At 39.4% G+C, this 12,613-nt stretch overlaps 2 protein-coding genes across 2 annotated transcripts; both read right to left on the bottom strand.

Annotated features, from left to right (window-relative positions):
• Positions 1–34: 34 nt before the first annotated feature.
• Positions 35–3,380, bottom strand: LOC108873279 (galactose-specific lectin nattectin). The gene is made up of 7 exons (XM_018661454.2): positions 3,227–3,380; positions 2,847–2,912; positions 1,884–1,911; positions 1,406–1,491; positions 1,120–1,254; positions 927–1,035; positions 35–432 (listed from the first exon to the last, which is right to left on the bottom strand). The coding sequence occupies exons 2-7, from the start codon at positions 2,910–2,912 to the stop codon at positions 368–370; spliced, it is 489 nt and encodes a 162-aa protein (XP_018516970.1). The 5' UTR covers positions 3,227–3,380; the 3' UTR covers positions 35–367.
• Positions 3,381–6,186: 2,806 nt separating this feature from the next.
• LOC108873275 (galactose-specific lectin nattectin-like) lies at positions 6,187–8,390 on the bottom strand. Its single transcript, XM_051071475.1, has 6 exons — positions 8,288–8,390; positions 7,714–7,744; positions 7,536–7,615; positions 7,306–7,440; positions 6,787–6,901; positions 6,187–6,569 (listed from the first exon to the last, which is right to left on the bottom strand). The coding sequence occupies exons 1-6, from the start codon at positions 8,351–8,353 to the stop codon at positions 6,502–6,504; spliced, it is 495 nt and encodes a 164-aa protein (XP_050927432.1). The 5' UTR covers positions 8,354–8,390; the 3' UTR covers positions 6,187–6,501.
• Between the last annotated feature and the right edge of the window lie 4,223 nt (positions 8,391–12,613).

Consider the following 12,613-nt stretch of genomic DNA (forward strand, 5'->3'; position numbering starts at 1 on the left):
TTCAAATGCAAGGAATCAAGACCAGACAGTGAAATGCTTTGACTGAAACAAAATATAATTTTACACGTTACAATTAGTGATAAATGAGAAAAGAGAAACCAACCATTTAATCAAAGCACTGAGTGTGATATATTCAGTGTACAGCAGGGATACTGCAGCACTACAGCTGTGTGTTGAAACTCAGTGACTAAATTCTAGTTCAATCAGCTTAGTGAGGCATTTTCCCCTGAGGTCAAACGCTTTTCAGATGATAAAAGATTTAGAATCAATAATCAAAAGAATTTGTAAGTCTTTGTAGAGGTAATGCTGGTGTCTCTAAAGCCTGACATTACACAGGAAGTGATTCCCATCATTGCGGTGCGATGGATCACAGGTCCTTGGCACAAACGAAAGGCTTTCCATGGTGACACTTCTGGTCGTTCCAGTAGTTTCCTGTAGGTGGAGACAGAAAAACAAAGAACGTGTTTATTCTTTCATATTCATTATCCAGACAGGTCTAATGAATACACCTGCTAATCCTGATAAAAATGTTCACATCAGTCGCTATCAATAACTATTATGATAAATGTCAAATCATTATTTCTTTTGAGTTTAAAGGATGATTTTTACTCCTGAGTGAAAGTTAATGAAACCAGATGATTAATTATAGTTTTAAATTTTAAATTATGTTTTAAAAACAGTGGAACACAAAAAAACATTATACTGATAAAACCTAACTTGTGCAGTGCATACTTCTGTTCCTGTTCACTTCTGTGCATACTATGTAAATTAATTATACCAAACATTTATCGACTAGTTGTTATATTTCTATCAAGGTAAATTCTGCCATTTTATATGTTGATGAAATTTTGTTCCAATAATAATTATTATAACTATTACTCCACAATATAAACTAACACCACAAAGTCAAATAATCATATCTGTACCTCCCCAGTTCATCTCAATGCAGTGCTCTATTCCATAATTGTTGGGCTCCCCGAGACTCCAACGCACATAGTCGAACTCTGTGCCGTCACTCCACAACCATGTTCCCTCCTGAGGAAGAGGGAATGTAATGTAACACAGTGGGACACATATATAACAGTCTGTAGAGTGAGCACTAACTCATGTATATCTCACCCTCACTGCGTCGTGGCCCCCGATCCAGGTGTGTAAACGATGGCCGGTCACTCTTTCAATCAGCTGTGCGAGGAAGACATTTTCCTCAGGACTGTGGATGGAGGCCAGGTTCCCTCCGACTTTAATACAGGCATGCTAACACGGGAGAGAAACCGAGATATTAGAATGAGATGGAGGGAGCCAGAGTAGAAAGAGACTTTTTGAATCCTTCATTGACTCTCATTAAGCAACATGATGTAACTTTGCTGAGCGACAGCCGGAGGATGATCATAATTACAGCAAGTACCTCTGCATCGACCCACTGCTTTGGCATGTTGTAGAAAATGAAGCAGCGAGAGCCAAACCGAGTCCATCCAGGTTCACAGCCAGAATCTGCGACACAGTTGTCGTAAAATTACACTCATTTATGACTTTTGAGCACATTATTCTGCAACTCTCAGGGATTTAGAGCAGTAATGAGGTCCAGCTCTGATGTAGTGTTCAGACAAAATCATGAGGAACAGACCCAGACCAAAACATTTGTGAGTCCACATACTTTTGGCCACAACTGAGAGCAGAGATTTCAGTCACAGATAATGGTGTGTGCAACTGCGCAAAAACATCCAGGAAGAATTCGTGGCTGCATTCCATTTAGGTGTGCACGTTTCAGGGTGCTGATAACATGCATGTGGGCTCACTGGCTTGGCTCACTAGAACACTGAAATGGGACTGGATTTATTGATAATGTTATCAGTAAAACCTGTGCATTTCCTGCAGTTACTGACCTTGCTCGTTTGTGTCCTGGGCCAACACCTGGAAAGATAGATGACCAACACATCATTTAATCAGCTGGGAATTTACACTTTTACCTCAGCAGCAGCTTTTTCACGTAGTATATATTAGACACTGTAACAGAAGTGACTAGGTGGAGGGTGGTTGTACATGTTGTCCTTTACTTTGCAGGGCTCCAGACTGCAACCAGTTAGTTGCATTTGGTCACTATTTTTGGAGGCAGTGCGACTTAATTTTATGAGGAGCAGCAGTGTGACTTGCGACTGATGCTTGATACTCTCCAAGTCCAATGAGAAGGACAAGCTACTGGCCTTTACCTCTTTTTTTTTTTTTAATCAAGCCACCTGTTTAGCAGGTTTACTGTGATTTTACTGTTGCTGATCTAGAAACAGTATTTATTTGTGTTAAAAATATGACAGCTGGTTAGAGGCTTCACTCTGACTTTAGGCTGATGAGCAAATCACTTCACTGTAAGTCTGGTTTAAGCAGTGATGTTTTGTGATTATTATTTTTTATTGTGCACAGTGAGATCACTCTCAAAAATGTGAAGGATTACTTTATTTTCTCCCAAAGGGCCACTTAAATCATTCATGTAGATTTTAATAACACTTTGAAATAAAACAACGCATTGTTATTTCTGTAAATTATCGTTTTATTACCGAAGCATTTATCAGTAATATAGTTAACATGGAAAAATCTGAATGTGCTGCATTGAATGTCGATTTAAACGGTGCTCCTAAAATAATCAGTAAGGAGCATCAGTGTTACCTGGAGGAGAAGTTAGTCTGGAGTTCTGCTTTGTAAACCATAGTGATGTACAGTAGGGGTCATGTTCACAGGTTTGGACAGGTCAAACAGACGACAGAGGGATGTGCTGTAGACTAAGTGATTTAAACTAGCTGCTGGTAACAACCCGAGAATTTAAAAAAGTAAACTTCTGTAAAAGTTTTACTCACAGTTCCTACAAAGAACAGTCCACTGGTCAAACAGAGGAAGAAAACCAACTGACAACCTGAAGCCATCTGAGGAAAAACACAACACATAAGACATGTACTCAAATTACCTGTAGCATCAGAACATATATACACTCAGTTGTCAGTTTATTAGGAGCATGTAGCTTAAACTAGCTTAAACAGTCCTGCACTAAATCCTCCTTCATGATCTTTAACATTAGAACTTTTAACTCTTTTAGCCAGGTGTTCCTAATAAGCTGACAGCTGAGTGCAGGTCATAATTAAACTAGAAATTAAGTAGAAATTCTGTGTTTTGATGAATCCCCAGTAAAGTGAACACTGAATATAGACAGATAATTAAGAATGGATTCAGATATAATTACCTTTGCTGTAGTGTTGGCAGGCAGAGCAGATAAGAAGACGACAGGTTTCCAGTGGAAAGACAGTCGTGTCAGTCTTTATATACCTTATTATGTTCCTGTGGTTCTGAAATGTAAAACAGAGCATCCTCATGCCAGAGAACATGGGGCCTCCCCACAAGCAGCAAGAATGAAAGAGAAGATACAGCACATCCTTCAGTCTCTGTTGACTTGTCTGTATTTGTTCATTTTCCCCATTCTTCACATGACTCATGACACATGACACATGACATGAAGTTCAAACAGATGTGGTGATGTATGGGTTTGGAGAGATAACCTGATTTGATCTCATCAGACCATAAAAGTTCCGTTTTGTTTTGAAGATTTAGTCAGTTGTGCTTCCATCATTAAGGCTACAGGAGGGGTGTCCTGTGGTGTCTGGCACCGGGACACTGACAGCTGCATGTCACTTCAGTTCTAGCGACGTCCAAAAATGACATTTAACAAGGTGAAATGTGAACATTATGATCACATGACTGGACTCTTTTAGTCTGATGGCTGACTTATTGTGATGCAGATAAACAGTGACAGTAATGTCAGAGTGTTTCTCATTCAATGGATCATTTAGTGTGACAAACTCTCTCTCTGTTTGTTAGAAGCTCTGTTGTGGACATATGGAAAAACGATTCCACAGAGTTCTATTGCTCTATTGATCTTTATCATTTGTCACTTTATTGTAAACTCTGTCCCTGTTGGGATCCTGCAGAAATGACGACTCTAGTTTTCCAGTGATGTGATTGGTCAGTAGTTGGGCTGGTGACAGGTTTTGATCCGATCCTCTGAAGTTAATCTGCCGTTCAGAATCAGTTACCATGGTGATTTAGCCTGAAGTGAACCACTATTTTAAGACTGAAAACTGAGTTGTTCCTCGAAATTGGACCTTGTATTGTTCCTGAAACTCTCTCTGAGTCTCTGAGTAACTGATACTTCCTCCTGGCAGAAAAGAGTTTACAGGCTCTTTATTTATGATATCGTGTCCATGCACACAGAGCATGATTAAGTGTCGACGCCATGTATTCGTTTTTAAATACAAAGAATCAGTTCATGCAGAGGAGTTGTTATATTATAATTCTTCAGAATATAGCTGCACTTTTGTCTTTTACCTCCTCTCTCCTCCTTTTAATTTGCTCCGTCAGAAATCAATGTTTATAACCACACAGACAAAACTCTACATAGCTAACTTTGCTCTCTGTTTGACTGATTTGTTTTTAGCATTAAGCTACTTCAGAGGATAATCAGCATCACAGGAATAATTAATTATACCTCTGCATCGACCCACTGCTTTGGCATGTGGTAGAAAATGAAGCAGCGAGAGCCAAACTGAGTCCATCAAGGTTCACAGCCAGAATCTGCGACACAGTCACACAAGTTACACAGAAGTATCCAGACACCTGAACATAGCTGTGTTTTTTGAGCATATTATTCTATAACCGTTTGTATGGTGCTACAACAGCAACAGCATTAGTGAGGCCCTGCTCTGATGTAGGAGGATAAAGCCATGAAGTGTCCAAAAATGCAAAGTGTGAGTGTGGAGGTTCGTGAGTTGAGACAGAGCAGCAGTTACTGACCTTGTTCTTTGTTTCTTGGGCCATGTAGAAGAATGTGTCAGTCTTTATATACCTTGTTATGTTCCTGTGCCTCTGAAACATAAAACATAGCATCCTCATGCCAGAGAACACTGGGGCTGTCCATGAGCGACAAGAGGGAAAGAGGGAACGAAATAGGAGATACAGTATACATCCTTGGGTCTTTGTTGATTTGTCTGTTTTAGTCCATTCTCCCCATTCTTCAGACAATTGCCTAGGCTCTTTTTTCCGTCTGGTAAATGATCGCTCAGATGTCGAGTGTGTCTCCTGATTGATCCCTGTAGCTTTTTTCCATAGGTCACCAGACTTAAATCATCATGTTCATTACCTGTTGTGTTCAGTGTGAAGGCTCATTAATGTTAGGAGTGTAAGTTTTCCATGTGTGTGTGCTCTGTTGTGTGTTTGGTAAACCGTCTTCTCCTTATTGCATCTTTACATTGATGCTAGATCTTTGCATTCTTATAGCAACTTCTCACCGTTAGCTGTCAGGTCCCAGGGCTCCCCTTGAACAGTGGCTGGAAAACCAACTGTTCCCACCACAAGCAAGCACGTGGAAACAGTGGAGAGGAGGAACTCCTTTTTTAACGGGAAGACACCTCAGCTGTCTGTCTCGACCGGTTCATGTTTGCATGTTCTCCCTGTGCCTACGTGGGTTCTCTCCAGGTACTTCCTCCCACAGTGCAAAGACATTCAGGTGACTCTAAATGGCCCGTAGGTGTGAATGTGGTTGTGAGTAGTTGTTTGTCTATATGTGTTGGCCCTGCGATGGACTTGTGATCTAAATTTGAAGAAATTCCCTCGTGATGTCTCTGAGATATCCCCTTCAGACAGACGGATAAACAGACAACCTGAAAACATGAAGCTTCTGGCCACGGCTGTCACCTGCAAGGAAGCAGTAAAAAAAATTCAACATGCCATTCATTAAACCATGTCTTTGTTTAAACATTCAGGAAGTTAACGTGAAGTAATCTGATAGTGAGGGCTTTCTGTGGAGCGGAAAAAAGTGAAAGTAGTAAGTTCCGTCTCTTGGTAAATCCCAAACATGCAGACTTCAGCTGCTTGTGTTTCAGTGGAACGATCTCAGATTCTTTTATCTTGAATGTATGTGCATACATGCTGCAGCAGATCTGTGGGTGCCGTCGGAGCAGGAAGTGCTGTGGCTGTAGCAAACAAACTAAAATCTGCTTATAATTCTTAATCTTGAAGCCGGTGGTCACATATATTTGATATTATTTACACTTCCTCCTGATGTGTGATCAGCTCCTTCATTTCTCACTTTAATAATGTTCACACAGGTAAAATAGAAAAAGATTTCATAACAGGAACACATTGTGCTTTCACATTATTTTTATTCCATTGTAATTCATTTTTCAGATTATTCACCCTTATTACATTGTGTTAATATATGACAATAAATGAAAAAAAAAAATCATAAATCAATCATGTTTCTCAGATTACAGTTCAGTCAGTTTAGTGAGACACTTTCCTGTGGTGTCAGGATTCACACAACTAAGAATGAATAATCAGGGGAGTGACACTGAGGTGGAAGACTTTGATTTGGAAGCAGTAAATTAGAAGTGAATCATCTATTATCGCACTGTGACATCAAAGAGGAAATAATGGCACACGTATGACAGTGGGTGGTGGGATACATCAGAGTTTTCTGGCACAAACAAAAGGTTTCCTAAAGTGGCATGGGATGTCATTCCAGTAGTGCGACCCTGGAAGAAAAGAATCGGTGGTTAAGAAAGCATAAAAGTCTCTGCGCTTGTCTTACTGATCAGAGAGAATTTAAATGTCTCCAGTGTAAAATCCTTATTCTTCAGGCAAATCAAGACAAGTAGAAATACACCACATAACTATACTATAAAGATATATTTTTGCTTCATCGGTTTCATTTCATTACATTCAGGTATCTGAGTGTAGTAGCAGTTGTACCTCCCCAGTTAATCTCCGTGCAGTGTTCTCCTCCGTGGCCCACGTTGTTAGGCTCCCCGCTGCCCCAGCTGGTGTAGGCAACCCTGGAACCATCAGTCCACATCCACTTCCCCTCCTGCAACAGAGAGCTGATTTCTGAACAACTGCTTTGCTATCTAACATAACCACAACCATGGTCACAGTCACTGATGCAATTGACACAAACCTGCTGATATACTACTAACACTGACTCTGTAGTAGTCACAGGTATTTATCAGCTGTGTTGGAAACATGACTTTCTACTGCTGTTTTCCTGGCACGTTTGTGACATTGAATGCAACACACCAGGAAAAAAAACAAAAAACAAACTTGTCTGCTGCCAATGGAAAAGGAGTCAGTCACCTTTTTTTTTGTTGGGTTTACTCATGTTTAAAAAAACCTGCATATACACATTAATTGAGCTGTAAAAAGTGTATACAGTATGCAACAAGAAGTTACTCATCGCTCATTTCTTGTTTCTGTGTCCAAAAAATGTCTCACCTGTATCGCGTCAAAGAGCCCAATCCAGGCAGTCACATATGCGCGGCACGTCTGGTAAATCAGATGTCTAATGCACAAGTTTTCCCAGGAGCTGTGGATTGAGGCAAGGTTCCCACCGTGACTAATACAGGAGAGCTGAGCGGGGAGAGAGTGTGGATTGTGTCAGACCACGTACGCTAAGAGAAGTGAGAAGAAATACAAACGGCAGCGAAGAGCGATTAACAAAGTACCTCTGCTTCAGCCATGGTCAGGTGTCTGGTGTCAACGAAGAAACAGCGCTGGCCGTAGCGAGTCCAACCAGAAGGACAGCCTGTAACACAACTCTTATGTTAGACAGGCTAAAAGGAAACGGGATGTGACTATTTATTTGATCAACATCCAAGCAGAAATCAAGTCACAGCTACCAACCTCCCACCCAGCGTTTAGTTCTGACGGACGACTGTGAACAGAAACAACACACTCATTAAATCAGGGTGGAATTCACACTTATCTAATATTTCATTGCATGTAACTCACCTACCATCCTTTTTTATTGTTGGATTTTTGGTTTAATCTTCAGTTTTTTAGGTATGGTGCTGTGCCACTGACCAGGAACTGTTTTGTTCATCATCAGGGATGTGACTAATCATGGTTTTTATTGATCATTACATCTACAAATCTTGATCGTGTTTACAGTTAATGGATATTAGTTTTCCATAAAGAATGGTAGAAAATAGTTCAATTTCCTTTATGATTTCCCAAAGTACAAGGACGACAAGGAAATCCCAGTTCATCAGTTTTAAAGCTCAAGATTCAAAAATGTTTCATTACCTAAAAAAAAACATCAAATTGTCATATTTAACTTTCCTGCTCCACTGTTAGTGACTGTGATGACAGATGTTTACGTGTAAATGTGATGTTTAGTGAAGTTATTACGTGACTCTACACAGACTGGTCTTTAACTAGTTTTTAACATTATTATATCAAACTGTTTAACACTCACAGATCCTGAAACCAACAGTCCGCTGCTCAAACAGAGGAGAAAAACCAAGTGAAAAGCTGATGCCATCTGTGGAAAAACATCAGACAGAATAAATGTACCTCTGAGCATGAGTGAGGTAAGAACACTTCAGTTTTTCAGCCTTTTTTCTGTTGGATTTCTGGTTTAAAAATAAATAAATAAATAAATAAATAAATAAATCTTGAGATGCTGCTATGAGCTCAGAACAGGCCAGTTTCTTCTTAGTTTGTCTAGGAGTGTCTGCATATTCTGTGTTTCCTGGATCAGGATTTTAAACATCAAAACCACATCTCATCACATATTCTTGGTATTTTCAAAGTGTTTGAATAATAGAGACAAGTGAGTATATAAAAACAGAAATCAAGAAATATACAAAAACAAACTCAAGTGTTATTTTATATTTAAAACTATAAAAACTAGGAAAACAGAAACTTCAGAGTTATCCATTGTTTAACACTGCAAAGAAACAGCATCTTCTTTTGAACACAGCCAACAGAAGAGATACAGTAGATGACCATGTTGGAAAATTCAATTCATTACATTACATGACATGTAAACTTTAGCCATTGTCATTAGGACTGAATCTATATTTGATTAATTGGTTAATTGTTTTGTCTGTGAAATGTTGGAAAAGTTTATTCAACCCAATGTAATAACTTTGAATTACCTCTAAGACCAACAGTGCAAAAACCAAAAGATATTTAATGATACAACAAAGAAAATTCTCTACTTCTCTGAACCAATTGAATAATTAAATCAAAAGTTGCTGCAGATTAATTCACAGTTAACTAACTAATTAATTAATTGACAAATCTGCTGTTATTGTTTGAAATCGGTGGACCTGTGAGGTTTTACCTTTGCTGTCAGTGATGCCTGACACACAGAGGGTGAACAAACTGCTGTTGTCCTGGATGAGGACTGTCAGCGGTTCCATATATTTATACCTAAAGTGACCTAATGTCTTCATTTTACTGGAATGTTAAGTATGTGAAACCTGAGGGGGTCCCCCTCAGAGACAACAAGGAAACACACACGTTTTTAAATTTAGATGTCAATGGGAGAGTCCCAGCCAAAATGAACAGGTGTGCTCATGTCCCAGCACAATCAGATTTCTTATTAAACCTTTCATCTCCAAACTTTTTAGCACACAGGAAGTAGCAGGTTTATATTGTAGCCCATGCTGATTGATGCATTCACTGTCTCAGATGGTAGATTAAATTAGCTGTGGCCAAGTTTCATTTCACTTACAATGAAGTCCAGACTGGACTACATCATTTTTTGTTAGTCCAGAAAACCAGTGGCAGTCTTCTCCAGTTTTTTGTTTTTGGCGTCAGGATGATCCCATTGATACCCCAGGGTCCTCACTGAAAACATTACTGTAGATTCTGTGTAAAATGTCACCTTTCTACAAAATGATATGTAAATGAAACAAGGAAATAAGTTTGCTTCCTCATTATCTCGATGTTCTGTTTGGCATCGGCAAGTGTTTGGCAAAGAAACTTTGTTTGTTGAAGTGTCAAACTTTTAAATGCAAAAAATAAAAAAAGAAAGAAGAAAAAAAAACAACCTGAGACAAAATGAATAAAGTTGAATAACACTTCTCTCTCAGTTTAGAGACACCAGAGGAGGAAGCAGATGCAGAGAATGTAGAGGAAACACACGAGGAAATGTTTTTTTTAATTCATTGTTTGTGTCACTTCCTCAGTAGAAGTCCCATCTGAATCTCTGGAATCAAGGATATGCAGGTTGCAGTATAAACAAGTATTCACACAAAACTGAGCTGATCACACCAGAAACACAAACTTTAGCACCAAATAACTTCAGAGCTAACTTTCATGCCCTGAGTCTTGCCTGTCAGGCTGCCTTACCCCATCAGTGAAGGTCGTAATCACTGCATCAACATGCACACAAGAAAGCAGGTTACTCAGAAGGCATCTGACATGTGATCAACATGAGAGGAGGAAGCAAATGCATTTCTCACTTGGGGAAAACCTACAAGTGCTAAGTACTAAGTGTCCAGTTTATTAGGTACACTTGTTCAGTCTAAAGCAATCCAATACAACTGCTCTGCCATCAAGGCTTTTTTTAATGATGCATATAGATGTTTAGTGTTAGCATTGAGGTCATAGTTAGTGGTGTTGTGCTGGACTGGCACGAGAGCGACAAAGAATTAGGAACACCTCAGTATAATGTACTTGTCCTGACCAGGAAACATTTATTTTTGGAAAAATCACCAGTGGTAACATCATATGCCAACTAAACTTTATGTGTGCCTCACCAGGACAAAAATATAACAAGGAAATTAAGGTGTTGTTGGTACTCATGAAATAACAGTTACTGTAGAGGTTGTATTTACTTATTTTCCATCAGAAATCAACAAATTGTTAGTGATTCGCCCAAACATTTGCCTACAAATAGAATTATATACCGACCCTCGCCTCACCACTTTTACACCCCCGTCCCACGTTCTTTCTTTTTGAGTTGTGGGTCACTGTAATGCCGTTTCATTCGAAGAGTTCCTCCTGTAACGAGGGAGACCGACAACAGCTGGGTGTGCCCGAGGAGATGTTCAGCTCGCAGGGAAAAGGGAGGGGCTAACAGACCCAGAGCATAAAACGTTTGAAATTATTTGATGCTTCAGCCCCCTGATAACATCTTTCATCTGTGTCTGCAAGCTGCTGGTTTTGATGTCATAGTTTGCAGACATTGTTATTTACCGCTGCATGCTCAAATGCAGGCTTCTCTGTGCCTCTCTCATGTTCAACGTGTGTCTGGAGTCCTGTGCAGCCTATCAGATTCATGATCTTGCAGGCACAGGTGCAGGCGGCAAGCCGGGGGAAGAGGAGCGCCTTCCCCCTGTCCCTGCAGCAGCCAGAGATGTGAGAGCTCAGCAGAGAGCCATGCATAGAGTAAATACAACTGAATCTAATCCAAAACTGTCCACATTAGATCAGTGAGGAGACAAAGTGATTGTCCTGCTGTCTCTCCTTCATGTGTGACACTGTTATATTTATGTTGATTAGTAAGACCTTTAAATGCAAAGAAATAAACATCTATCAGAAAGAAATGTGACACTGAAAAAAGCTGTAAGTTGAAACTAAATCAGTGGCAGTTCAGTTTATTTTAAAGTCTTAATAAATGAACAGAAAAGTGTCTGTTTCAACTCTGTTCCAGGTCATCTCAGGTGAGGAGGGAGGAGGGAGCAAATGCAGCAAACTTTGCTAAGAAGACAAATAATGTGGCTCATCATACAACATTTGAAAAGATCTGCTGGACAGGTTGTTAGTTCAGGGTTAAGGTGGTGCTTACTGCTCTTACAGGGAAATGTTCTACAAAGATGTGCAGTCATAACAGGTGTGATATTACAGCAAAGATAAATTAGGACACCAAATATTTTTTAGCAGCGAACAAACTGAACAATCATTACTACTATTATTATTTACAGGAAACCCAACGATTCCCAACATGAGCACTGCGTGACAGTGGCGAAGAAAAACTTTGTTTTAAGAGGCAGAAATGTCTGGGCTCAGTGTTCTGCTAAGTAATTATTTATTTAGTAAGTTTTTATCAATGGAGTCTGGCAGTGATGTTTCTGAACCAAAAAAAAAAAAATCTATATGTGGGTTTGCTTTTAGAGTTTATCTTTGCTGTAATACTGTACATGTTATGACAGAACATTTGCTGGTAAATAAGAGCACCACCTTAACCCTGAACTAACAACCTGTCCAGCAGATCTTTTCAAGTGTTGTATGATGAGCCATATTATTTGTCTTCTTAGCAAAGTTTGCTGCATTTGCTCCCTCCTCCCTCCTCACCTGAGATGACCTGGAACAGAGTTGAAACAGACACTTTTCTGTTCATTTATTAAGACTTTAAAATAAACTGAACTGCCACTGATTTAGTTTCAACTTACAGCTTTTTTCAGTGTCACATTTCTTTCTGATAGATGTTTATTTCTTTGCATTTAAAGGTCTTACTAATCAACATAAATATAACAGTGTCACACATGAAGGAGAGACAGCAGGACAATCACTTTGTCTCCTCACTGATCTAATGTGGACAGTTTTAGATTAGATTCAGTTTTACTGTGCAGCAGCTGTTGCACATCTTCCCTCCATCCTCACTTATCAAAAAAATGACCTGAAATGTCCCTAAACTCCTCTGCAGCAGAGCGTTATATCATGATTTATACAGATGTTAGAATTAAATTAGCCTTACGTGAGCTGCAGTCTCCCGTAACACTTTAAACTGTCAACACCCTTGTTTTCGTTTCCATGTGATTTGTTCAGCTGACACATAAACACTCAG

Source organism: Lates calcarifer, linkage group LG6 (assembly GCF_001640805.2).
Source record: "Lates calcarifer isolate ASB-BC8 linkage group LG6, TLL_Latcal_v3, whole genome shotgun sequence".
Taxonomy (NCBI): domain Eukaryota; kingdom Metazoa; phylum Chordata; class Actinopteri; family Centropomidae; genus Lates; species Lates calcarifer.